Source organism: Trichoplusia ni, chromosome 21 (assembly GCF_003590095.1).
Source record: "Trichoplusia ni isolate ovarian cell line Hi5 chromosome 21, tn1, whole genome shotgun sequence".
In the NCBI taxonomy this organism is placed as follows: Eukaryota; Metazoa; Arthropoda; class Insecta; order Lepidoptera; family Noctuidae; genus Trichoplusia; species Trichoplusia ni.
Genome location: NC_039498.1, coordinates 3,035,426 through 3,061,237, shown reverse-complemented (window position 1 = coordinate 3,061,237; position 25,812 = coordinate 3,035,426). Strand labels below are relative to the sequence as shown.

At 39.2% G+C, this 25,812-nt stretch overlaps 2 protein-coding genes across 2 annotated transcripts in view; one reads left to right on the top strand and one right to left on the bottom strand.

The window, feature by feature from the left end:
• Positions 1-541: 541 nt before the first annotated feature.
• Positions 542-6,849, top strand: LOC113504181 (protein henna). The gene is made up of 6 exons (XM_026886349.1): positions 542-660; positions 4,390-4,693; positions 4,867-5,226; positions 5,316-5,578; positions 5,689-5,918; positions 6,111-6,849. Exons 1-6 carry the CDS (start codon positions 601-603, stop codon positions 6,265-6,267), a joined length of 1,374 nt encoding a protein of 457 aa, XP_026742150.1. The 5' UTR covers positions 542-600; the 3' UTR covers positions 6,268-6,849.
• A 229-nt stretch (positions 6,850-7,078) lies between these two features.
• The window catches only part of LOC113504165 (LIM/homeobox protein Awh), a 38,786-nt gene continuing 20,052 nt past the window's right edge, over positions 7,079-25,812 (bottom strand). Inside the window, exons 2-6 of the mRNA XM_026886330.1 lie at positions 22,168-22,349; positions 9,565-9,782; positions 9,157-9,399; positions 8,774-8,869; positions 7,079-8,268 (exon numbers count right to left, since the gene is read on the bottom strand). Of these exons, the coding sequence (XP_026742131.1) occupies positions 8,189-8,268; positions 8,774-8,869; positions 9,157-9,399; positions 9,565-9,782; positions 22,168-22,349 (819 nt within the window). The 3' untranslated portion in view covers positions 7,079-8,188. The remainder of the gene's footprint in view (positions 8,269-8,773; positions 8,870-9,156; positions 9,400-9,564; positions 9,783-22,167; positions 22,350-25,812) is intronic.

Here is a 25,812-nt window from a genome sequence, read left to right as displayed (position 1 = left end):
TCGGTAAACAATCTTTAGTTTTACACTGTAAACCTTTGCATAGTAGTAGTCCGGATTTAAGGCTGTTGAGTACAAAATTAATAAGACATACTTATTTGGTGGCAAGCATATCAATTGGCTACACTAGGTTAGCTAAAAATAAAAACATAGCGGGTAAAACTTTAATTACTGAGTTACTGCAGTAGCAGCTGAAGATATCTATTTTGAAATTTGTTGCAACACTCAATAACTACTTTATACCCTAATCTAGGTTTAACCTAACTCGTTACAAACTTGAAATAATACTCTAGTGCTTGTAATTATTTGTTATGACCACTAATTATTTATGGTCTACATTCTAACTGCAGAAAACCTTTGTTTTAAGTTGTTTTTTTCTTAACATTTTTGTATTAATGCGTAATTTATTAATTATTCATTACGTCGTATTATACCAACGCATTACTTGATGAGTATCATTAAATACCGCATCCACGGAGCGGCGAGGGTGGCGCGTGTCGTGACGTCACTAGCGCCTCATAAAAGCTGCGCGCGCGGCGCTCGCGTTTGTTTACACGCAGAGCGTTAGCGTCGTATCTAGTGTCGTACGGTTGTCGCAGCACCATGATGAGCATACATACTGACAACGAGGAGGTCAAGCTCTCCTCGTCGCCTCCAGACAAGGTAAGACCATTCCAGAAAATTCCATAATAATATTCGAATTCGAAAATACTTAATTTCTTTTTTAAAATATAGCTACATGTATTGTGGAATGAGAACAGGCAATGATGGACGTAATAGAGTCGGTAAATAAGTAACGATTATAAAGCTTGCGCGATGAAATAGGTACCACTCTAGGGTCTAATTAAAATACGGTGTTCGGATAATGTTAGTAACATCGTTGTGAACATTAGTCTCTAAATAGAATGAGAGTTTTGCTCTAGCGAAATACTTTATGTAAATGATTGTACCATTGGCAATGATAATTTAGGAAAGTTCTCGACGTATACTCCTAAATGGCGAATTTGTGTTTAGTGCTATTCTACCAGTATTTATTGTACAGCGATGTTTAGTATACAGATTCTAATTCTGATTAATTAATATTTATTTTAGTAATTATACCACTGTAGTTGGTACTTTGGTAGAAATGAACAGTAGCTTATTGCTGACTGTGCTTGTGAAAGCCTAATATTTATGATTTTCACAAAACCTTGTTAGTTTGATAAAATATTATTTTTAAAGAATAAAATAATCCGAATTCCTTTTTATAATATTTGACTGATTTTTACGTTTACTTTTACCTTAATTTCGATTGTAATAATACTAACAAGAAACTCCGTCTTAAGTCTCCGTCGTATTTAGATATTAGTTTTGTTTTAATTGCTAAATGCGAACTATACAGAAAGCTTCAGGTTAGGTGTCCCTAAATCTTCATTATTTTCGAATAAAACTAGTACTATTTACAACGATATGAATTCTATTGATATTTATTGTTTCGTTCCCAATCATTCATTCAAAATAGTAGACTGGTCTTTATCCCAACTTTTTGAAAAAAAAACGAAAATCCAGGACCGGTTGGTCCTAAAATGTCAACACTAGAAAAATAATAATAATACGAACCAAGATATAATCTCTACAAAATCATCTAACATTACCGTACAACACAAACAGAACATCGAATGTTTTCGCCACATTGTTAAAACTGAATTGTACGAATCTTAATTTGTAATGTAATATTTCTACTCTTGTCTATAGCCAACACGGTACTATAACACATGTGTACAACTTAGCAAAGAATACATAAGCTTAAAGCACGACAAATATCATAAAAAAGGGCGTGGCTTAAAACCAGGTATTTTTTGTTTTATTTATTTTAAACCTTCTTCGGTCCTTTGTCAATACGAAGCGTTAGATCATTTAATCGTGAAAACAGATAGAACCAAATTGATATTTTACTCAATTACACACCTGTGGAAAATATAATTATTACCTCCTAGAATTACCACAACATATTTGAAGTTGTATCTAATTCTACTCGCTGTTTTAAGCGTATAAAACCGGACAATAGTTATAGATAACTTCGGCGATAGTTTTATTTAAAATTTGCCAATTTAGAAGCTTCTATTTGTAGTCTGTGTATTTTTACTGAGTGTTAGCAAAAAGGTTTTAGTCCAACTTTAATTTTTTCTATTAACACAACACCATCTACTCTCAAACTTAGAAAAGCTTGCAAGATTTGGAAAAAGACATCCAGACAGAGAAACATTTATTTTGTCCTGGGTGAGAATCGAACCCACAACTTCGGTACAGCAGTCAGGGCCACTATCCACTAGACCAGCAGGCTCGTCAAAACATTTAATATTTAACGTGACGTATGCCTAGTTATATCACAGCAACAGCTCGAAGTTCTCTCTGCAGGTGCTAGTCGATACCATTCTGTCTCCAATCAACTATCAATAAAAGGCCCCGTAACCGATGAACATCAAACCAAGCGATCCATGTAAAATGGTTTATGGTAGTTTGTTAAATCGAACCAAACCCAAAAATAAAGATAAAGTTAATTTTTCGGATGTTTCACTGTAATTAGAAACCTCCTTTCACCAGTTTTAAAATAACCATGAATAAGGCGAAGCTATATAAATAAATGTTTTCTTTTTAACCGAAGATTTTGTGGATAACAAAATTTGGCCGTTTACGCGAGGATGTGAAAGTTATTTATGTTATTACCCCTTTTGTACTAACTAATCTTGCTCAAATGTACACAGTTGAGACGACTCACCATAACTATCGAAAATGAATCTTAATAATATGTGTCTAAAAAGTATATATTATGTTAAACAACTACGAGGGTAAAATTTTACGGGAATGAGTATTAAATGCAGCAAAGTAATTGTTTGATGTACATAAACAACACAATATATTGTGTTTGCTCAGTAAAAGAGAAATTAATTAACAAAACGTACAATTATCAATTAACAAATTGATAATTGATATTACGTAAGCTCTTTAGTTGCGATGAGAGCTAGAGATGGGATGACTATCGGTTAAAATTCTGTGTATTCTTTGTTTGGTATTGTGCAAAATAACAATTTGTCTTTAGGTTTAAGTGGATTGTAAGGCTACGAAGAAAAGAGTGAGGGTTTCGACTGCTGATTGTTTTTATTACAATATTTAACGCCTGTAAAATTTACTCAGTTACTTAGCGGTCTTAGTTAAGTCCAAAGAAACGTTCCTCCTGTTCGTCTCATCATATTTTTGGCGACCCGCCTCTGTCCCGGCTAGTTGTCAAAAGACTCCAATCCTAGGCTCTACAATACCTATGTCGGTTTCCGCTTTGGCCGAAAAGACCGTTTGAAAAACTTAGTTTTGTATCAGGTTAATAATAATAAAAAAATATCTGTGGTTTGATGCCTAATTTAGCATCCTGCTAGAAACTATAGATAACCGATTTAATCACAGGGATTCAGGCACAGGAATCTCAACTGCCGCTTTCCTGCTAAAAATAATTTCTATAACATTAAAATAATTTCTCGTTCGCATCACTAATTGTTGCCATTCATTTGCTAATAATTAAATTTTATCAATTTTCATAATTTTGCTTGTCACTTGTTATCCGTGTTTTGTAACTTCGGGTTATCTCCCAACTGTTTTTACAGATCGCAATGTTACAAGCCAAAGTAAATATGACACACAACTTGATAAGGCACCTTGTTATTATTTTGTTATGACCGTAATAAAATGTTAATAGAATATGATGTAAGTACTGTTTTTCATTGGTAATAAACTCCGGTCGACTAATAACAACAATTTTAACTTATTTACTTTAGCTACTAAAAAAACTTTCTGACATTCAACGCGAACGAAAATTATAAGTTGAAAATTAAAAGTGAATTAATTTCGCTCTCAGAGGCAAGGCTGCATATTTTACAAGCCTTTATTAATAACGATAGGCATCATTCAATTTCGCACAGGCCTGCGATCACATTTGGATTAACAAGTAATTAGCTTGAATGCCGGCCACGTGGCCGCGCACGCACCGCTTACACGCGCTACTCTGATTCACAAAGTTAATAATGTCATGATTAGCACGCATACCCGCGGAACCGGTGCGAGGCAGCCAAACGTAGTCTTGAAGTTTATCAGATAGATGGCAGCATGCAGTACGTGACGGGCATCGACTCCGTGCCCCAGGGTTATCGCGCTAATTCACCACGTAACCTGAATGTGGATAAATGGTCCGTGAACTATCGCCACTCTAGCTCTTAGTCTATGACGCAAGCGTGATAGTTTATTATTATCTATCATTTCTACTATCAAATTCTGACTTATGATGCATATTCATAGATTGTTTTTTTCAGTTTTAGTGACTATTGTGGCCTGTCTCAATGATTTAATTGTTTCATTAAATTCCAGCCAAAACTGATGGAAGGTGGCAACTACATTCGCGAGGGTCGCGACTCCAGCAAGTCTACATGGCTGTTGTTTTCCCCGGCGACGCCTGACGAAGCCGGCGCACTCGCCAAGTTCCTTAGCGTGTTCTGCTCGCACGGAGTCAACCTCAGCCACATCGAGTCCCGCTCATCTGCCAGAAGGCCGGGCTATGAGTTCATGGTGGAGTGCGAACATGGTGTTGGCGATTTCGGAGCGGCCTTGGACGAACTCAAGAATAATGTCGGCTACTTGAATATTATATCTAGGAACTATAAGGACAATAGATGTAAGTTTGTGTCATTTAATACTTCGAAACGACTTACCAGGTACTTCCATTCTCAAGAAAAACAAAATAACTTTATAATATGGTTAGGTATACACTTGTCTTATGCTTTTGTATTCCCAGGAATTTAAGTTTAGTTAGTAAAACTTACCAAAACTTATACTTGCCTCTTACAGACGCTGTACCTTGGTTCCCTCGGCGTATCCGCGACTTGGATAGGTTTGCCAACCAGATCCTGTCGTACGGAGCTGAACTCGACTCCGACCACCCAGGGTTCACGGACCCGCAGTACCGCGCTCGCCGCAAGTACTTCGCGGACATCGCTTACAACTACAAGTATGGACAGCCACTCCCTCACGTCGATTACACCAAGGAGGAGATTGCCACTTGGGGTGCTGTGTTCAGAAAGCTCACAGAGTTGTATCCTACACACGCCTGCAAGGAGCACAACCACGTGTTCCCGCTGCTTATCGAGAACTGTGGCTACAGGGAGGATAACATCCCACAGTTGGAAGATGTTTCCAACTTCCTTAAAGGTTTGTAACTACGATAACGATTTTTAAGTAACCATGCGCTTTCCACTTTCAAATAAACCTTTTTACTTATTTTTTTCTTCGAATTTCAGATTGTACTGGTTTTACTCTGCGTCCTGTTGCTGGGCTGTTGTCATCTCGTGACTTCCTAGCTGGACTTGCATTCCGAGTGTTCCACAGCACTCAGTACATCAGACACCACTCTCGGCCACTGTACACACCTGAGCCTGACGTATGCCACGAACTGTTGGGCCACGCTCCGCTATTTGCTGACCCTGCCTTCGCTCAGTTCTCCCAAGAGATTGGACTTGCATCCCTTGGTGCACCTGATGACTATATCGAAAAGCTTGCTACTGTGAGTATTGGTAATTTAAATAATAATAAAGATATATTATCTTTTTTTTAATCTGGTTTTCATAAGTCTACCTTCTCAAATACTTACGTTGATAAAACCTCCTTTTTCAGTGTTTCTGGTTTACTGTCGAGTTTGGTCTGTGTCGGCAAGAAGGCAAGCTGAAGGCGTTCGGCGCGGGCCTGTTGTCTTCATTTGGGGAGCTGCAGTACTGCCTCTCCGATAAGCCCGAACTGCGGGACTTCGACCCCGAGACCACGGGGGCCACCAAGTACCCTATCACTGAATACCAACCCGTCTACTTTGTTGCAAATAGTTTTGAAGACGCTAAGGAAAGAATGATGTAAGTATACTTAGTTAAGATTGCGACAGCTGTAATGCAGTATCGAATTTAAACTAGTCTTCTACTCCACACTTTTTATAGAACAAATAGCCGATCTGTAATTGTTTTTCTGATTAATATTTTTTATTTTTTCTCAAAACCACTATACTTTTTGGGTCCCAGCATTCTAACCATTCTCTTTCATCGTTCCAGTAAATTCGCCCAAAAGATCCCCCGTGACTTTGGCGTACGTTACAACCCCTACACACAGAGCGTGGACATCCTGGACTCTCCGCGACAGATGAAGGATCTTCTTCGGGAAGTCCACCAGGAGATGAACCTGCTCCTCAACGCCATGGATAAGCTATAAATGAAACGACACGATTTATCACAAAAATCCGCATCTACATTGGCCCAGTCATAGTGTGGCCAAGGCTGCCAGAATTACAGGTTTTAAGTATTGGCCACCTTATTGGCTCTGAACAAGGATCCAACCGTCTTTTGTCAACAGACTTCTTTTAGTCGCAATTTTCATTATTTTTGAGTTGAAGAGATATGTTTAGTGCATACGAGAAGAAATCACGTGTATTTTTTTCGTCGATATACGGGAGGGAATAACCCGGAGATATTTTGAAGTTTTCGTTTGTGTGTCTCTTAAACCTAAGCGTACTCAAATGTCTTTGTGCAATATATTAACTTATTTTGAAAAAAAAACAGTTTCTAAACGAAATTGATAAATATAACGTTATGTAAAACAAAAGTCCATAAGCTCTGTCAGATATATAGCATTTAAAATGAGTTTTATTAATATATTATAAGGTTTTATTAGAACCAACGTTAATTAAAACTATTATTAGTAGATGTAAATTGTACGGCTTGTCTATCCGTACAATCCGAATAGAAATAAGCATATTTTGTAAATAATTTTAAATAATAAATTAATAGAAAAATATGTTAAGTTTTTAATAAGTTTAATTTAAGATACGTTATGATTAAAGAAAATAAACAATTTGTTTAAAATAATTGTCTTATTATTTTTGACGAAATTTACCTTGGTATTTTCTTGAATGAAATTAAAGTGAAATCTCGTGTTTCATGTCCCAGCCAATATTTGGTACTTGTTCTATATCCTTTCTCAAATCTGCGAACGACTTCGAGGAAATGTCAAATGAAAACAACAATATTAACCAACATAATATATTTAAAAATTTGTACAGAATAAACTTAAGTACCTAGTACTTGTAGCAACTAATTAATTACATTAAAATGACGAGATGACGCACTACTTGTCACTTAAACAGCTACCATCATAAATTAATATATCCTATATGTGTGGAGCACTCGTCAGCTGCGCGGTCCCGGCGGCGAAAACATCGGACTGCGACACCGCGGCAGCTGCTCGTGTCTCCACGCCTTATTTACAATAGTTAAGTACATAAACTTGATTTATTTACAATACTGAAATCTAATAGGTATCCTCGACAGACGACCCAGCCGCGGCAGGAGCGGCCTCGTCCCCCTTCGTCCGTGATATGATATGTTACTGACGGATGCCGCCATCCATCCATACATAAAGCACGCCATTAGTTTAACGTAATCTACTGACAACTTGCATACTCACCTAACTCTTACACGTACGGTACGTCTTGGCACTTAAATATGATATTTTAGAAATGTATAAAAATTGCATAAAAAGTTAACGCTATTCCAAATTACAGTATTAGGAAATGTAACAAGTCGAGAACAGTTTCGATAGAGAACGTATCACAGTTACTAGAAATAAATAAATAAATACAACTTTTTACAATAGATTAGATAAGACCGCTTCGAGATTCTCACTCAGTAATCGATGATTTGTTACGTTTGTGCGTTACTGACATTAGGTATAACATGCTATCCGTTGTTACAAATACAAATTAGTAAAGACGAAGTATGTAAAACTAGCTCAGATTATAACGCAGCCTTTGCGCTTTGAGTTCATCACGATAGTAATGAAATTTACTTAGATAATGCCCACATAATCGCTGTTACAAAAACGAATGTTCCCGAGGGAGTGATCCACTAAAGCTGACCCCTACTACCGCTTAGAGGTACAATAGTTGTTGTGCAGAACAGTACGAGGCGAACTAGCCAAACAACTCGGTACAATTACGATTAGAGGCTTACATGGCAGAAACTGGTAATATAGAATACATTTGGAAGAATGTTTACGATTTAGAGAGTAAGGTTACGATAAGAGATATGTTCAAAGAATGAAACACTTGTAAATTCGCGTCTCCACTAGATGGCGCTCACACCTCGCTCTGCATGCAGTGGATCGAAGAGTCCTCCGACAGCTCATCCATGGAGGAATCCGTGAAAGACGTTCCATCTGTAACGAAACAAGAATGTTGCTTTATAGTCCATGGTTTACTGCAATCTAGCACGGAGCTATCTTAGACTATCTTTATTGCAGATAATGTAGTTTATAATCTCCTTCAACTGAAATGTTCTTCATTTGTTAGAACTATCGAAGATTGATAATCTTCGATACAAAGGTATAATGGGTAATTTTATGACAGTGCTCAGCGGAGCTTACATCCGAGCGCCTGGACATGAAAGCCAACCGCAGTCGGGTCGGTAGCACCTCACGTGCAATCACTATCACCGACCATCTGATTGTTATTATTTATATTACGACTTCACAACGAGCAGGCGTACTAGCGATCGTTTTTTACTTATTTATTAAATAAAATGAAGAAAGTAACAATAAATTATTAAATGTAAAAAGTGCGGAAATAATTCGGTTTGCTGTCTAGACGATCCGAAGATAATATTTAAGTACGTGTAGAGTATAAATTATCCAGTAGTCAGAGACGAGTGCGTGACGGCCTTACCTATCGGTACAAAAGGTGGTTTGTTCTGGAAGGAGTAAGTGAGGTGCAGGTTGATGGGCCGGCCAAACCCCGCCGGGTCCGCGTCCCGGGACACCACTGTGCAACACATAAAACACGTAAACACATGGAGAAAAATCAAATCACTTGGAACTATTCGCGTAGCAAACATTCGCAAATATCTTCGTCAAAACTGTGGTTAACTTCGCCAAAAGTGCGTATTTTTAAAAGCAGCGTTACAAGTCTAGCATAAGTACCTACTTACGGGAAACGATGAGCTTTAAGTTGCACATATCAACAACAGGGGATGTAGTATTAAATACGTTGTGTGGTGTGCCAGAAAGCGCATGGTTCCCCGTCCAGCGTCCAGACCTGTGTATACTAACATTGGTTTTGTTTCCCCTTGCCGGTGTGCTGGTGCTTCTTCTGCCTGGCGCGGCTATTCTGGAACCAGACCTGCGTGACCCGCTTGCTGAGACCGGTCACCTGCGCGATCCGCTCCAGATCCTGGCCGTCGGGGTTCGAGTCCAACTGGAAGTTCGCCTGGAGCACTTGCAGCTGTTCCTCCGTAAATGTGGTGCGCACGCGCTTCGCCTTGCTCTTGTGGTAACCTTCTGAGTCGCACCCATCTGTAGTCCAAATGATCTTATTTGCACATACATGATTATATCACTATACACACCCAATGTACGGCATTGGTCAATTAATTGCAATCAACTTTAATTGCAGGCAAATGTGATTTAAATGAAGGGTATTGATCTATAAATATTCAAAAACTATGACTGAAAACTCACCATCAGATGAGATCGATCCACCGTCGAGGGTTTCTAGATAGTGCGGCTTGCAGAGCACGCGGTCCTCGTGCAGCGCGAACTGCTCGCCGGTGGAGAGCTGGCGGCCGCAAGCGTCGCACGCGAAGCACGCCAGGTGGTAGACCTGCTCGCGCGCCTTGCGCACCCAGTCCGACGACGAGATGCCGCGGCAGCACTTGGAGCACTTCGCGCCGAAACTCCTGCGCAAAGGAACACGTCACGCTGGCGGACAACAGCTGAGCTACTGGCCAGCACGACACGACGACATAGTCCAGATATACTAACAATCTCGGTACATTGACAATATCCATACATGTGTAGATGCCCAAATTATTATGAATTTACCGATACCTTACGGATTGAAGGACTACCTATAGGTACTGTAGCAATCAACATCCTGATGAATGTCAATTAAGTAATTACACTAATATAATTGATTAATATTTATTATTCATTTAAGAGTAACACAGATATAATTGCTCAAATATTTTCGGTTACCGTTCAGATTTGTAATTTTAATTAACTTTACCAAGTGATTGCATCAGATCTCTGGGATACTCCCGCGGCAAGGCCAAATCTATTATAAGGAGTTGGTTGATAAGGTTACCAAGTTATGGTTATGGTAAAAAATACGAAAGATTCCTTTTACTGTTAAGAACACCGAAAAAAAAGAGGAAAAGTTACACGCAATGAGTTTAGCATTGAGTGGTATCTGGTACTGTGTAGCAGACCGTACTCTATGCTTTTTGCATGTCCTAACTTCGGTTTTTTCTACAACTCACTTTATCAGAAAGTCAAATCCGTAGAGCCAGCTTATACAGTAAGGTGTATTATGACTTTTGGCACGTAAATCATATTACGTAAAACGCGTCGGATGGATATTGTCATTGTCATCAATATCACTCTCAACATGTGTTACTTCGCAAAAGCATACGCACAGCACGCAAAGAGCTCGCGTAGCAAATAGTGTTTTTGGTGAACGTAGCATCGACGTGTGCTCGTACTATTGGAAAAAACATACATTGTTGGCAAGTGAATGAAAAAAAATGTCGAGTTTATTCATTTGAGGAAGGATAGAGAAAGCCAAATCCGCGATTGAGCCAACAAGACTAAAAACAATGAAAAGACATTGCGATAGTAAAACGCCACCAGTCCCGCGTTGTCACTAGTCTAACAATTGTAACATTTACCGAGAATACGATTCACAATTAAAATATATGGTATTTTATTCACAATAACAACTAAGAGTAAGTAATCCATGTGCGACAAACACGACTGTTAACTGTAATGAGGCGTCATCAAATACTCAACCAGTTCTGTGTGCATTTGCGGCGAGTCAATAAAACACCCATAATTGCAATAAGTGTGATAATTAAGAGGTAGAAGCGATCAGTTTTATCTGAGCGAGTGAGGGACTCTCGCAGCGTCGGCCGGCACACAGGACCCATTACGATTCGCGAGCCCTTCATATTTAATTAATTAAATAAACGCATGCAACACACCATTAACACGCTATCATATCACTTAACGCGAACATTAAAACTCTCTTGTTTGTTTTTTTATACATTTGGCGTAAGGCAAGCCGCTCTGACCCGGCGCGGCGGCAGGACGAATTCATTACACCTAATGTGGTAATGAAGCTACCGTTTATCAAACAGACATATTAAAACGTTTCATTTTATATTAATCCTCGCTTACAATGTACGCATTAAATTGTACTTTACGCTTGTTAATTAATGTTTGCAATTATGTAATTTATATAATATGACTCGCACTCGGTCCTTAACACTATACACTTGACTTGTACTAATTGCTGTCAGTCATGGTACTCATATTTATGAATAACCCCTAACTTGTAGAGCATGCGTGGTGGGAAGACGTGCCGCATAAATTTGGCTAAGCTGTGTCAAGAATAGGTCTGGATGGATTTCATCATTCATTTCGAACTTTTTTTCTATCAATTGACCCAACATACGAGCTTACTTTATTTAAGGTGTGCTTTGTTAAGAATATAATTAAAAAACATTTGATTAAAATATATTTTTTGAAAAGCATTTCCATCTCTTTCTATCTACACTCCGAAATATTCAATCGAGTTACACACTTCAAACTGTTTGAACCAAATCTGAAGTTCGTTGACTGCTGATAATTGATTAAAAAAAATATAATTTTACGAAATTGAATATAGCGAAATTGAAATATAATTCAGGGTATTTCCAAGTTCCAAGTTCGGTGCAACGAAAACAACAACCTGATTAACTTTGCGGAAACATTTCAACTGCGACAATCTTATAATTAAGTCACAAATGTACCTTCAGCAGCTGAACTACCGGGTATAAAGGTGTGCGCGTGATATGTGTCAACTTTGTATGTAAAGTGCTATAAGACATGATCTTTAGATATCATTGTTTTCTTTTACATGTAAAACGGTTATCAGATTGGTTATGTTGAGCTTCCACCGTTTTAAAACCGCCCCGGAGTCACCCTTCTGCCTAAGCCCGACTCACAGAATCGCTTGCGCCTGCTTTGCGTTACTTTGGCATTGCTATTTTTTGTTTTCTGGAGAATCCTCATATACACCCACTTTCTCAGGGGTGACACACTCCAAATTCCTAGGTTCTAGAGCTTTTAAAGGTTTTCGAATATGACCCATTGTAAAAAGAACAGAGCTAAGTCACATATAGAATGGCAGAAGAGTAATTGCACAATGTTTTAGTACTTCATACATGTCTGGTAGAATTTTACTAAAAAACTAGGGTTAGGCCGTTAGTCCCTCAACTAGGACTTCAATGGATTGATTTATTAAGTGAAATATTGCTCCATACAACTGAAAAATCTTTGCTAAATCGTAACTATAGTAAATAAATTATGTTATTTAATAGAAACTGACTATTCAGTGAATTCTACATTGATGTTCATTGCGGCATTGATGTCAAACGATTAGACTGTTGTCAAACAAAGTCATATAATAGTTAGGTTACTTAATTCACTTGCATTGGAGGGTAAAATGGTTTTAAGGATAAAAACTAAAACTGCCCGTATCTAACGTACTGCAATTGTACATATTTATCCTGAACAAAAAAAAGCTTTCATAAAGTAATTTAGATAAAATATTCCTGAAATCAGACAGCCACAACAAAATGAGTTGGTCTCATTGAAAAACAACATAGAAATTTTATTCTTCTAAACACACCTATTCAAATTGAGCCTAGAGAGCGCTAACTTTATCTGCATCAAATAAAAAATCGTATTGGTTTTACATTTAGACAATTATCTTATTTATCAATATTTATGACACACACACACCCACACCGAACTTCACACATACGTCGGAGATAACCTTTATTTATAGTGCTTTGAGCATTTGTAATTAAGGATGTGGATTTCTACAAGCTACGAACTCGTATTAACTGAGACAACGTAAATACTAGTAAATAGTATCTAGCTGAGGATTTAAAACAATTGAAATAATGTGTAGAGTTTCTTATGTGCTGGTTGCAACAAACATATAAAAATAGCAACAAATATTCTATTCTCGATGATTTTTCGTTCAAAATTTTCCAAAGAATTGAAATTATATAATAAAAAAAAACAAAATACAGACGAATTGAGAACCTCCTTCCTTTTGAAGTCAGGTGACAATAATAATATTCATGATTATGTACAATCTGTCAACTCTACCTACGCTACGCCCACTTCGACTTATGTTTAAGTCACAAACACCAGGGTTACGACCCTGAGGCTACCGACTAAACCGAATCTAATTCTCCAGGCAATAAAGCTTTAAAAACCCTGGCCTGCAATGACTTGAAAGAATCCCTAACAGGACCCACAGTGGATCAAGAACAACTGTGATGTAAGGGAGGACCACAGCGGATGTTGTACCGATACGATAAGAAAGCTAAGACGTGAGTTCAAATCTAACTCTGTCCCAAGCCTACCTTGAATGAAACTATAATGAATTCACAAGGTTATCTCCACTGTATTTATGGCAATACTCTCATCGTAATCTAATTACTGTACGCGCTCAGTTACACGATTAACTAGACACGTAAATTGTGCGATTCAAATACAGGGTAATAACTAAAGGAACAAAATAAACTCCATTACTAAGGTATGGTAGAATACAACACGGTCGCACGGCGGACGTCGCGGCGTCCATGCGGTGCGTCCGACGCGCGACGCCCTCGATAATACCGCTGAGCACAAAGCGCAAAATCGCGTGTTACACGTATATTAATTCAGTCAGTCCCGTCTCTTATCGGCGCTATCCACACCAATATTCGAAAAGCACGATTTGCATTTCAAAACGTTGCGTCTCCGGACAGAAGCACCGTTTCACCACCGCTATCACTGCTTATTAACATTTTGTCGTCGGCTGAATCAATTAACTGCGGCCCTCGCATAATAATTAACTAAGTGACAGATTAACAAGTTTTAACACTCGGCGATAATGAAGATGTCGCGTACCCGAGCCAGATAAGCGCGTTCACTATGCACGGGGCCTGCGCTCTGGGAGCACGACCTGAGGGGGGGGGGGCACTTCTATACGCCGCTATCTGATTTACAGTGTAAACCGTTTGGTATTTCTGTTTATTAAACGGATGACCAAATCCGTGTGTCCCGGGGGCGTTTGACAAAATCGGGTGCGTGTAGTGCGCGGGCGCATCGCGGTTCGCCCGCGGCTCGCCTCATAAATCGTCGCTCGTTGATTGCTTTCCGCGCGCGCTCCCCTGCCACCCTCACATTTTAATATCCATTCAGCGTCGCGTCCCTCCCTCCTCCGCATAATTTAAGTTATTTGTTTTAGATACAACACCATGCGAGATATATCGCGGCGTTCTTCCACAGTTTGTTTTAACAATTTGGAGGCACTGTTAGCGGCCGGAGGCGACGCGTGGATGTCGGTCCGGCACAATGCGCCACTAATCATACGACCTTCAAGGTAGAGGTACACTTTTCCATTGATTTGTTGTAATAACATTTTTAATTAGTTTGCTTTTATAAGAATTAATGACACAAATCAATATTTATGTGATGGTCTTATAAACGTAGGAGGCATCGATTATATTCAGCGAGAGGCGCCAGCGCCGGTCGCGGGATGCAGGACGCAGGGGCGAAGCTCTCTCCTAACAAATAGGTGCGTCCAATGCTTTACATTGTTTGGAAAACCAAGAACACTTTGTCGTACGTTAATGTAAATAGGAAACAAGTGAGAGAGAGAATAATAATTGTAAATCTAGTAACAGTGCCGATAGGCATCGATATTAAGGTCTGTTCGCATTAGCTCGCGCCGAGAGCACCGCGTCGATCCAGAGCGTTGCGCCCACGATTCATGATAATTACTCTCATACTTTACTTATAAGCATGAGCTATAAACGCCGTTCACTTGAGTACCTCGTGACAATAAGAATGCAGTTGACAGAGGTTGGTTTACACTTATTATGCTTGCACACAAGATCTATAATGTCTTTTTTATAACACTAACATGCTAGAAGCAGAAACCTTTTTTTAACACTAACATTGACTTTTTTTGGTACGCTATTTTTCTAAACCACCTCTTGAACACTAATCGGCTACAATTTGCAATATTTCTATTTTTCTAGTGAGCGATTTGGTTATTTTTTTCTTAAGTCTAGACAGGTGAAGAACCTACTGATTCTTCACACTAGGACCAAAATAACTTTTCAGATATTTTGATCAAATCGTAACTCACATACATAAAAAGTAAATTGGTGATGCGAAGCTTTCAATCAGCATGACGTGTTTACGAGTGAAACTCAACTATGGATATATTCGAATTATGATAACGGCAGAACCGAATCGAGTTGGCATTGTTTATTCTGAATGGATCGATCTAAGGCCGAGCTTATTTATGCGGCTAGAGATTAATTAAAGCCAAGAGTGGACATGGTGCATTTACATAAGACACGGCGCGCGCATTTGCGGCGGGCGAGGCGTGGGCGGGACATCGCGTGCGCCGCGCCGGGCGAGCGCGAGTGCCCGGCACCGGGCTGCACGCCTGATGTGCCCGGCATACGACGGACTGATGTGCCGAAAACATTGATGACGGTTATCAGGTGATTTGAGCTGTGTAGAATGTCAAGAATACGCCAATCAAATCCTTTGATTCCAATATGCGGACCTTAGGTTTTGATCATTTCGAATTTTGATGTTGGTTTACTAATCTGACTGCTGTTATCATAATAATAATATTTACAGACCCAAGAGGTACGAAAGTTTAGAATAAAAAGCTCAATCCTGCCACTAAGTAGTATTAATATAGTATTTGCCATCGTTTGGATACATTTCAGATTAATTTATAATTTCTGTAATATGCCTGTCAAACTATTAGTCTGGCTTCTAAATCCACAAGTAATTAAGGAAATTTTAAATATTGCCAGGATAAAGCAACGGCGAGATCCTAGCAGTGAGATGCGCAAGCGGTTGTGAAGTGTCGTGCTTCGGTCTGTGGTTAACAAAGGCTGGGGAGGCGCGTGGCCGCTCGGCGCCGCTACCAGACAAAAAGACGCGCTAAATAAACAATAAACAGATGATACATCAAGGAAAGCAATTACCGCAGTTGCCCGGCGGCGCGCGTCGATTTACGCTGGCAACACCGCTCGTTATGTGCGCCACAACACACAAATATTATTTAAACTGTGACACGGCTCACATTTTAACGAGCACCCGAATGTATCGTCTTTTTTTACTTTGGCAACATTATTCGCTCGGCTGCGGGCTAATGGGAAACTTAAATTGGTTGCTTGCTCTATATGTTATTGACGTACGGGCGTGGCCGGTATTTATAGCGCTTTTGTTATCATCCGGACCTCTACCTGCAGCTAGTTCCCATCACAACCCATACGGAAGGCTGTTTGTATTTATGATACGGATAAGATAATAATTATTTTGTCGAAACTAACAAATAATATCATTTTATAAGTTAAACGCCTTTTTTATCAAGATCGTCAGGTGGGAGCGCTTATTGTAAACTGGCGCTTTAATCTTAACAGCATAAATGTACAATTCGCTAAATCGATAGCAATTGTATCAATGTTTATTTAGCGATTGCGAAATAACAAACTGTTCTGACGTGCAGAGGATAACTATCAATCAATCTTACAAAGAATCCAATTACAATATTGCCACGCAGAGCGGTTATAATTACACAATCTCATTGAATGGCGTTATGGTCGGTGTAATGTCAAGGCGATGATAGTATGCGGGTACGCGCTCACCAGAAAGGTAAGAACACAAGATGGTTCGTCTCGTCCGACTGTCTTGAAGAACGGTACTTAGTAAGAAGGTCGCCCTAAAATCGCATACTGTCAGTCTTAAGTAGAATCCGATCATGTACAAGTCATTGTCGCGATACTAACGGTCAAATCGGTTGTATGAAAAATGAATTTGTGGTGGAAGGACCATGAGACGGTTAGACAGACAGAAAGCGGTGCCTCAATAGAGTTCAGTTTTTTCACATCTGATAGGGAACTCTACAAACGAGAAACCTACTTGTTTATGCATTCGAACCTTAGTGGAAGGGTGTTACACAGCTTTTTAAAACACATGCACAAGACACCCAACAGCTAAGCTAGTTACAAAGTTGCATTTAGCTCATCTTGTATTCGTTTTAGCAAAATATAAATATTGAATAAAACCTTTTTTCCACTATTTGTAATCTTAATGATGATTTATAATGAAACGAGAGTGTATCTGACTGCTCCCTTGAGAAAGGATATTTTTTGTATTAATTAAGTATTATTTCCGATCGTAAAAGAAAACACTAAGGTACAAGTAATGCCGTACTCAGCATGGTCACTATGGTCATAGGTCACCGTGCTAATTGCGACAGTGAACTTCGGGTTCAATATCCATTCGAGACACAATCAAAGTGTGGTTGAATTGTGCGTGATTGACAATGACAGACGCTATGCAGTTACTAAATTGACTAGGACAGAAGACGCTAAACTAAATGTATCAAAACTTACTTTTATGTGTAAGGTAACAATCTCGAGTCAAAATTCAATACCAGACCTTTTAACTTGCCTATAAGAATAATGCGGACGTGACGACCACGACCACTCTGGCAAGAGTGTAACGACAAGGAAGGAAGGATTAAGAATAATGCGCGTGCCTTGACAAGATGGCGTGGCATTTAGGTTCTCCTGAAAACAATGCCTGCTCGGAGCATTCCCTTGCTGGGTGGTGGAAGGGCCGCGGACCACCCCAGGCCTGGCATGATCTGAACTCTGGTTGAACACAAACGCGTCGCCGCCGCGCGCTCGTCACCATCAGACGTCCCGATTAATATATATGGTTTCACGTCGCACCCAGTTATCACAATCAAAATAAATGACAAATGAAAACTACAGTGTTGCAAGTCACGACCCGCTCGCTGTATTTTTTCATCGCTGGCAACATTCCCCGTCGCCGCTTTGTTGTTCCACACTCGACCGACGGATTTTCAATAAAACCACTCTGAGGGACATTGGCCTCTTTTTTCTATTTGGATGCGTGAGAATAAGTTCTCACGCACCTGTTACCCTTTTCCAGTTCCAACTTATGAGTATATTACTTGACTTTTTTTCTGTGACTGACGCGGCTGTCTTGTTATTGTGTTAGTATCAATAAAACTGTCTCTTTAAGTTTCATGCTTCGTCAAGCACTTGATATACTTTATTTCCATAATAGTTTAGTTCTTTGTACTAGATGTAGTCCAATATTTCCAATCCTATAATATGTAGCTACTTTCAGTGAATGCACAATGATGAAAAAATATGTCTGCTCACATTGTTTTATCGGTTATCAGATTGGAAACAAACAATTAGAATAAAAATAAAGGTATGGAAGGTATCGATACCATGTGCCGATAGGTCGTATGAGGAGGATGACGAGCGGCGGCGCGCGGCGTGGTGGTGCGTCATCATGCGCGCCGCACACAGCGCGGGTCACAGGTCGCCTGCACACCGGACCGCCTACCCTGCGCGCATTCCTGGTGCGCGCCGCGAGCAACCCGGCCGAGTGCGGTGGTAGTGCGCCGCGCCGCCGCGCCCTGGCACACCTCACTACCACCGCATTCGGCCGCCTTGCCCGCCGCAGTCAGCAACATCACTCGGATAATGATGACTTCGTATATTTCTAATACGTCGAAGGTTAATTGGACGTAGGCAGTGTATTGTAAAAGAATTAACTCGCGGCCCGACTAAACGACTTTGTGTGCACACGTGAATGTTGAATCTCTTTCATAAACAATTTTGTGGAAATAATTTTATCAATTTTCATTTCATGGCGAAATCAATTCCACTCAGAAGTACACAAAAAATGTTTAATGGCTCAATTAAATGTTAGGAAAACGCCGAAGACTATGCGACGGCTGATGGCGGACAAGCGCGATCCACGTATATTGCTGGTAATGAAGCGTCAGAACGAATTTGAAACGGCGCCGGAATTCGCGATCCAAGAAGTGAAAACCTTAATTGTGTTTGCACGATGTTAATGATCAGACACTTCCCAATACATGTTCATGTTCACGACTCTGCTTTAAATCGTTTTTATGTAATGTTTGTCGTTTTACCATGACTGGGTAAGAGGCGTGCTTCGTACTAGGGTTGTCACATTGTTATTCAGCCAATAATGCTGCAAAGTCTTATAATAAAAAAAAAACAAGAATATTATAAAATTAATGAGACGTTTTTTTTATCCAACTTAAATAGTATTTGCTATTCAAAATGGAATTGATAATTCAGCTGTTCAAGATATCCTCCGCAACATTTCAAATTTAATGAAATGGTTTTGTTGTAAGTCCTCACGATATTCTATTGGAAAAACAAGCAGTCTAAAACCACTCCTCGTTCTTAAGGGGTAACACGTTAACAATAGATTTCAATCCCCGCTAGTTGACAGTTGTTTTTCTTTTGTTTTCCAGGTGAAAATATATCCTGATTCATTTTTTATTTCTTAAGTCATCTGCATGCTTTCTTGTCTCATGTCGATGACTGGCCGAAGGATGGAGACAAGTTATATTTCTCCAAGAGCTCATGCTGTTGAACCGCTCAAATGCATGGCACTGAATCTTAGGCCATGCTACGGTATTTTTGCGCAAGCCTTCAACGAAAAAGCTAAACGCACTTATTCTGTTAAGGCCATCTTATGTATCTACTGGCCATAGTTTTCTCATTTTGATTATAGAAGAGCTCTATTTGTCGTTATACTTTAAAGCTGAGAAAGTAGTTAGACGTCACTAAAATGTCGCAAATGTTAGGTCTATTTAACTGTTTTTTTTTAATAAAAGTATCTGAATTAAAACTTCCTGGGATTGGGAATTACTATCCAAAGCCTTAGAGTTTTCCATTTCAACTGTTCAACCATCAAATGTCACCTCGTCCATAAGTTTCCCTGACTTTTAAAATCAGGTGTACGGCTTTGTCTTACAAATCAAGCACTACCCAAGAGAACTACAGAATACTACCCAAACACTACCTAAGAAATAGGTCTTGCATTCGACAGGAGACGTGGCTTTGACTGATCAGTACTTAGTCCTATACATTTGAGCGATCATCGAGATTTTCGTTCTTATAAATAAAACTTGTCTACAGGACGTGTAAAGCCTCGCCCGATGAATTGTGGGAAATGGGAAAATATACTCTACCCTTAACGACAAACGCAAAGAAAAGTTCCTACTATCCCTAAACCAAACAATCTGTGTAGTGCACACTAGGGGATGAGACAGTCATGCATTTCCATGAGTACACTTTTAACATGAGTTCAAAATTAGAAATCATCCATCCAAATCACAGTGCTGCAATATACTGAGATCTGAGAATAACGTTTTCACAAACGCTTCATCAGTATCAGTCAGTATGCAAACTCTTCCGATATCTCCAAGACTTGAGGTCATACAGAGAAACATCAAGTTACATATGTTAAAATATTTTTCATATAATACCTACTTGACGTTACAAAAGTCCCACTTAGTAACAATTCTGAACATTATTATTAACTTTAGAAATCCTAATTATATTGATGTTCCTTGGCATGCAAGTCGTGGTAAAGCCGTTACATCTGCATCGTTTGAATTTTGTATTGTAGTTATTACAAATATATTAAATTTATCTTGAAATAGATTGTAGCGAATATAACGCTGATTAGACTTCAGAGGCCATAACAGTAAGCTATGAGAATTATGAATAAAGAAGTGTATAAGTGCGATGTTTTCAATGCATTAAAAAGAAGAAGATTGTCATGAGAGGTTTTTTGTAAGTGGAGATAGAGATTTCTCTCACGTTATAATTAAGAACAATGAGCTTTTGAAAAGTACGGTTGTCATTGCCATTATCACAAGAATTCTGGTAGGTGTCACAACACTGGTTTCTCAAGTCGAACTAAACATTTTGCCTGTTTTTTTACAGTTACCTTCAAATAATAAAGCTCATGGATTGATTAATTATAATTATTCGACCAACTCTGTCTAAATACTTTCTCAATTTTATTCCAAACACTAAAAACATAAATTAATTACTTTTCAACGAAAATTTTCAAGTCTTTTAATGCACGTGCACAGCGCTCATTCCCTTACATTAACAGCATTTCTCTCCACATGCAATAACGTCTACATCTTTATATTCTGTATAATTTCAACTAAATGAAATTGTACAAAAAGCAGTAAACGAGTTAATTAAAACCAATATCGTTAACATGTAGGCCGGGGCGGGCTCTATTAACGTCCGCGGCGCAGGACTAGAAAGACATTTATTGAAATTAGGAGACAAGAACGCAGCGAGGACATGTGTCTCTCGACCACACACTGCGGGCTCTCTCAGTGTCTCTATGAGCCTCGCGCCCCCACTGCGTCGGGACACGGCCGGGACTAATCACATTAGAGAAGAGGTCAGCGGTGATTTGCACACCATTAACGCTTGTAAATCTTTTATTAACTAAGTAATTATGAATATACTACGCGTTTTGTAATGTCTTGATGTTACGCGAGTAAGGATTCCCTTCATTCTCAGTTTGTCATTTTTTATCGAGGTTGCAATCTTAAATATTGCTAAGGTAAATGGAATGTTTTGTCTACATTTTGTCTATTATTTACTCAAAATACAATATCGGAATACGATGATTTCAACCGACGTCATCATCTCGCATCTCATTCTCATTTGTCGATAACACAATGTTCGTTGCTAATAGTTTTATTAGCATATTTATTGACTTACAATAAAAATGGTGATTTATAGTTTCGCGTCTAATATCATTAAATCGCAGAAAACTGATTCCGACCAAACTTAATGTTTTATAGATTGAGATTCAAAGCATTTGGAAACACATAAATCTTCGATTGATAATATAAACGTCTCATATAACGAGAGAAGGCATCCCGGTATCATAACACTCAGCGTCATTAAGTCTTCACATGATTGAACATCTGCGAGATCCTCATATTTAATTTGCACACCTTGTGGTTGATATTTTACTGGATGAATGCTTAAGCCATAATCAAAACAGTCTGTGTCATGCGAAGCTCCATGGAAGGTTATGAGGTGGTTGAAATTCGCCAGCTGCAAGTCGCGTGTGTTGGGCACTCACTTGGCATAGTCCTGCTTGCAGTAGACCTGGCGGTCGCGCAGGAAGCAGGAGGGGTGGCGGTCCAGCTGCACGGCGCACACGCTGCAGCGCAGACAGCCCGTGTGCCACGCGCCGCCGCCCACCTCCAGCAGGTAGCGGTCCGCGATCGGCTCGCCGCATGCACAGCATGTGCGGTGCTCCGTCTGCAACACCAACACCCACTTACAACAACAACATAACAAAACAGTTCGTTCTCAGCAATACTTTGTAATTGTAGATCGTTTGCTCGTCGAGCGAGAAACACTCGCTGAATTCAACTGCCAATGCTGATACCTCACAAAACACAGTGAATCATAAACAGTTAGTTATCTAAATCTCAGATAGAGATCAATATGGAGTTAGTTTCAATGCAGCACGAGTCTCGCGAGCTCTGAATGTGCGAGTCATGTCTGCGACGCACGAGCGGGCGGAAATCCGATATCGGTAACGGGTAACGTGTAATTACATTGTCCATCATCATTGAAGTTGCGTGACAACAATAACAAAGCGACAGTTAGCGCTGGTGCTGCCACCCTCGCCGCAGAATCTAATTGAATAGTTTAAAATCAAATTATTGTGTAAGTCGACATGTGCGCCAGCGTCGCCGGCGGGGCGTGGCGCGGCGCGGCGCGGCGTAATCTAATAGCGGCACACAAACACCGCGCCCCTCGCCGCGCGCCGCGACTCCGGCCAGCTCTAATTGAACCATAACTTAGTTTGTTACGCGTATTGCAATAAACATCGACTTGCGACAACTCTGTCAATTGATTGACAGTTGGCTGCGACACTTGGAACTCTAAACTCTGATGCAATTAAATTGGTCGGCTGGTTTATTGACTTCGAGGTGCTGCCTATAGGAGGTAAAATAATTTAGCTACAAATCAAAAACTGCTTTTAATTAATATCTAGCAACAACCAGACTTCACTTTTGTGTTCTAAAGTTAAAACAGGGCTCTACCTTTTATAACCCCTAACTTTATAAAGAAACAACTTGAACATTCAAATTCTGCTGAGAACAACTTTGATTGACAAAGATTTAAATCTCAAGATAAAAAATGATAATATATTATATATATATATTACAGAGTTATATTTAGATATCAATTTCGTTATTTGATAATTTATTGTTTATCGTCCGTCTGATTAAATAGGATAAGTTTAATGATTACATCAATCAATATTATTTAGGTTGATTTATTGCGATTTACCGAAGTATTATCATCGCTGTTAATTTATATTCATAGACCAAGATATACCACAGGCCATATACTCTGGGATTTCAACTCGAAAACGTTCAATGTTAAAAGAACAATATTTTAACTAATTTTAAGACTGCACTAACACAGTAAAACTCTTCTTCTGTCTAAGTAATATTATGTAAAAATAAAAATCTTTTTGAATTTACAAATTGCTCTACCAGTGGAATATCAAAACCTTTTTTGCATTTCATAGTGAAAAAGATTGAAAGCGCGTATATGTACGTATATGTATATAGCTCATGATTACCAGAAGAGCCAAATTGGGGCACAGAGTAGGTATTTATGAATCTGATTTTAAGGTCTCGATGGCTACAAAATATTGTCAGGCCAGAAATGTGCTTAAATATGAAAGGCATTGTCTATAAGCATGATACTCGGAATGCAGTATAGAATTGCAGTACTCGAATAAGTTAGAGAGCCCCTTTTTTATTGTGTTATTAGCTGTTGCCCGCGATTTCGTCCGCGTGGTTAGGAGATATAAGTTATAATTTATACCTGCCTTCTATCTATCTTGTAGGATTCAGTCAGCGTTTGCAATGTAAGCGCAAAAAATGTGTTTTTTTACGACCTTACAAATTAGAAACCTCAAAAATTGTAGCCTATGTGTTATTCTGATGTATAAGCTATATTGTGGTAAAGTTTCATTCAAATCCATTCAGTAGTTTCTACGTGAAAGAGTAACAAACATCCATACATCCATACTTATAAACTTTCGCCTTTATAATAGTAGTAGGATATGTATTGTGCATTTAATACTTCGACCTATAAACATGTAGCGGAGATGAGCTGAGGAGGATGAGAAGATGTCCTGCACCCATCACATATGCTCATAGTGTCAAGTGCTCATCTTAGGTTAAAAACCAAAAAACAAGCAAAGCACATGGAAAAATTCATACCTCAAGACAGGATTCGAATAGCCAGGACTCGCAAGTACAATGGTACAAATTAATGGAAAATATTATCTGACTAGCAGCAACTATAATCTGTGTATTAAAAACTAGCTGTTGCCGGCGACTTCGTCCAAGTGGTTACCGGATATAAGTTGAGAATTTTTGAACGGAAGCCCTCGAAGATGAATAATTTTCCCTATATTTCGACATTTTCCATTGTATCTTCGCTCCTTTTATTCGCAGCGTGATGGTATATAGCCTAAAGCCTTCCTAGATGAATGGTCTATTCAACACAAATTACCAGTAGTTCCTGAGATTAGCGTGTTCAAACAAACAAACAAACTCTTCAGCTTTATATATTAGTATAGATATAGATTAGTATAGATAAGTATAGATAATATACAAAGGGAACATTTTGCACTTGTGTTATCGTCTGCGGAGTGCCATTTGGACCTAAATACAAGATATATTTTTCAAGTCACGTCACTGGTCGTAGTCTAGTGTCATATCATATCCTATAGATTTGAGACTTACCATCACTCTCAGGTCAGATTTTCGTTACTGCATTATTTAAGTTTAATGTGACGTTATTAAGTCGACAATTAATTATCTATTCATGTTCTCTATGAGCGACAGAGGTACTGCCTGTATATGGCTATCAGTGGTGAGTCTCCAAGCAAACTGTAATTAATATAATTATTAGTTGAGGCATGAGGCTGAATAAGCAACGCAACTATAATATGTACTTAATTAATGAGTACCTATCACAATGTGTTATGTGATTAGTCTATTCATGTTTGTGTGCAGTGGGCTGTTGCAAATAGTCGGTTTAGCCGGTTAGGTCTAATTGTTAATATCTTCAGTGTATTGTCAAAATTTGCTATCAAAAGTTTACTTCTCTTCATAAAACTCTTTTTTTAACTTGCCCAGACCCACTCAGAATACAGCATCTTAAATTATTTTCTGTTTTCTTAAAGAGTCTTGCCTTAAAATGGCGCCAGAATTTACATATTATGCTAAACAATATGAAACAGGAATAACGCCCTCGATTCCCATGTACACTACTGTGTATGCGACCCTATCTATCTATAAACCGAAAACCAACAAATACTTATGCAATGGCTTTCATATCAAAATAAACAGCCCATTAATATTAGTAACATAAATCTGTTCCCGCGTGAATAGCTCTCGACTTTACAAAAGTGTCGTATATTGACACCCCTGCGGTTATGATAGACACGAGTGTCGCGCGGTGAGCGCCCTGCAGCCGGCGCGCACCCTACGGCAACCAGCAGCATACGTCCCGCGACAACCGCACATATGTAATACAACCAGCAAGCCCCGCGTCTGCGCACTACCCGCCGCAACAATAGCCCACCACCTATCAAACTGTTCGTAACAAATTTCTTAAGGGTCCCATTGACAATGTCGTATAATAGATCCCCGGTGGCCGCATTGTCGACGCAGTGACTTCAGCT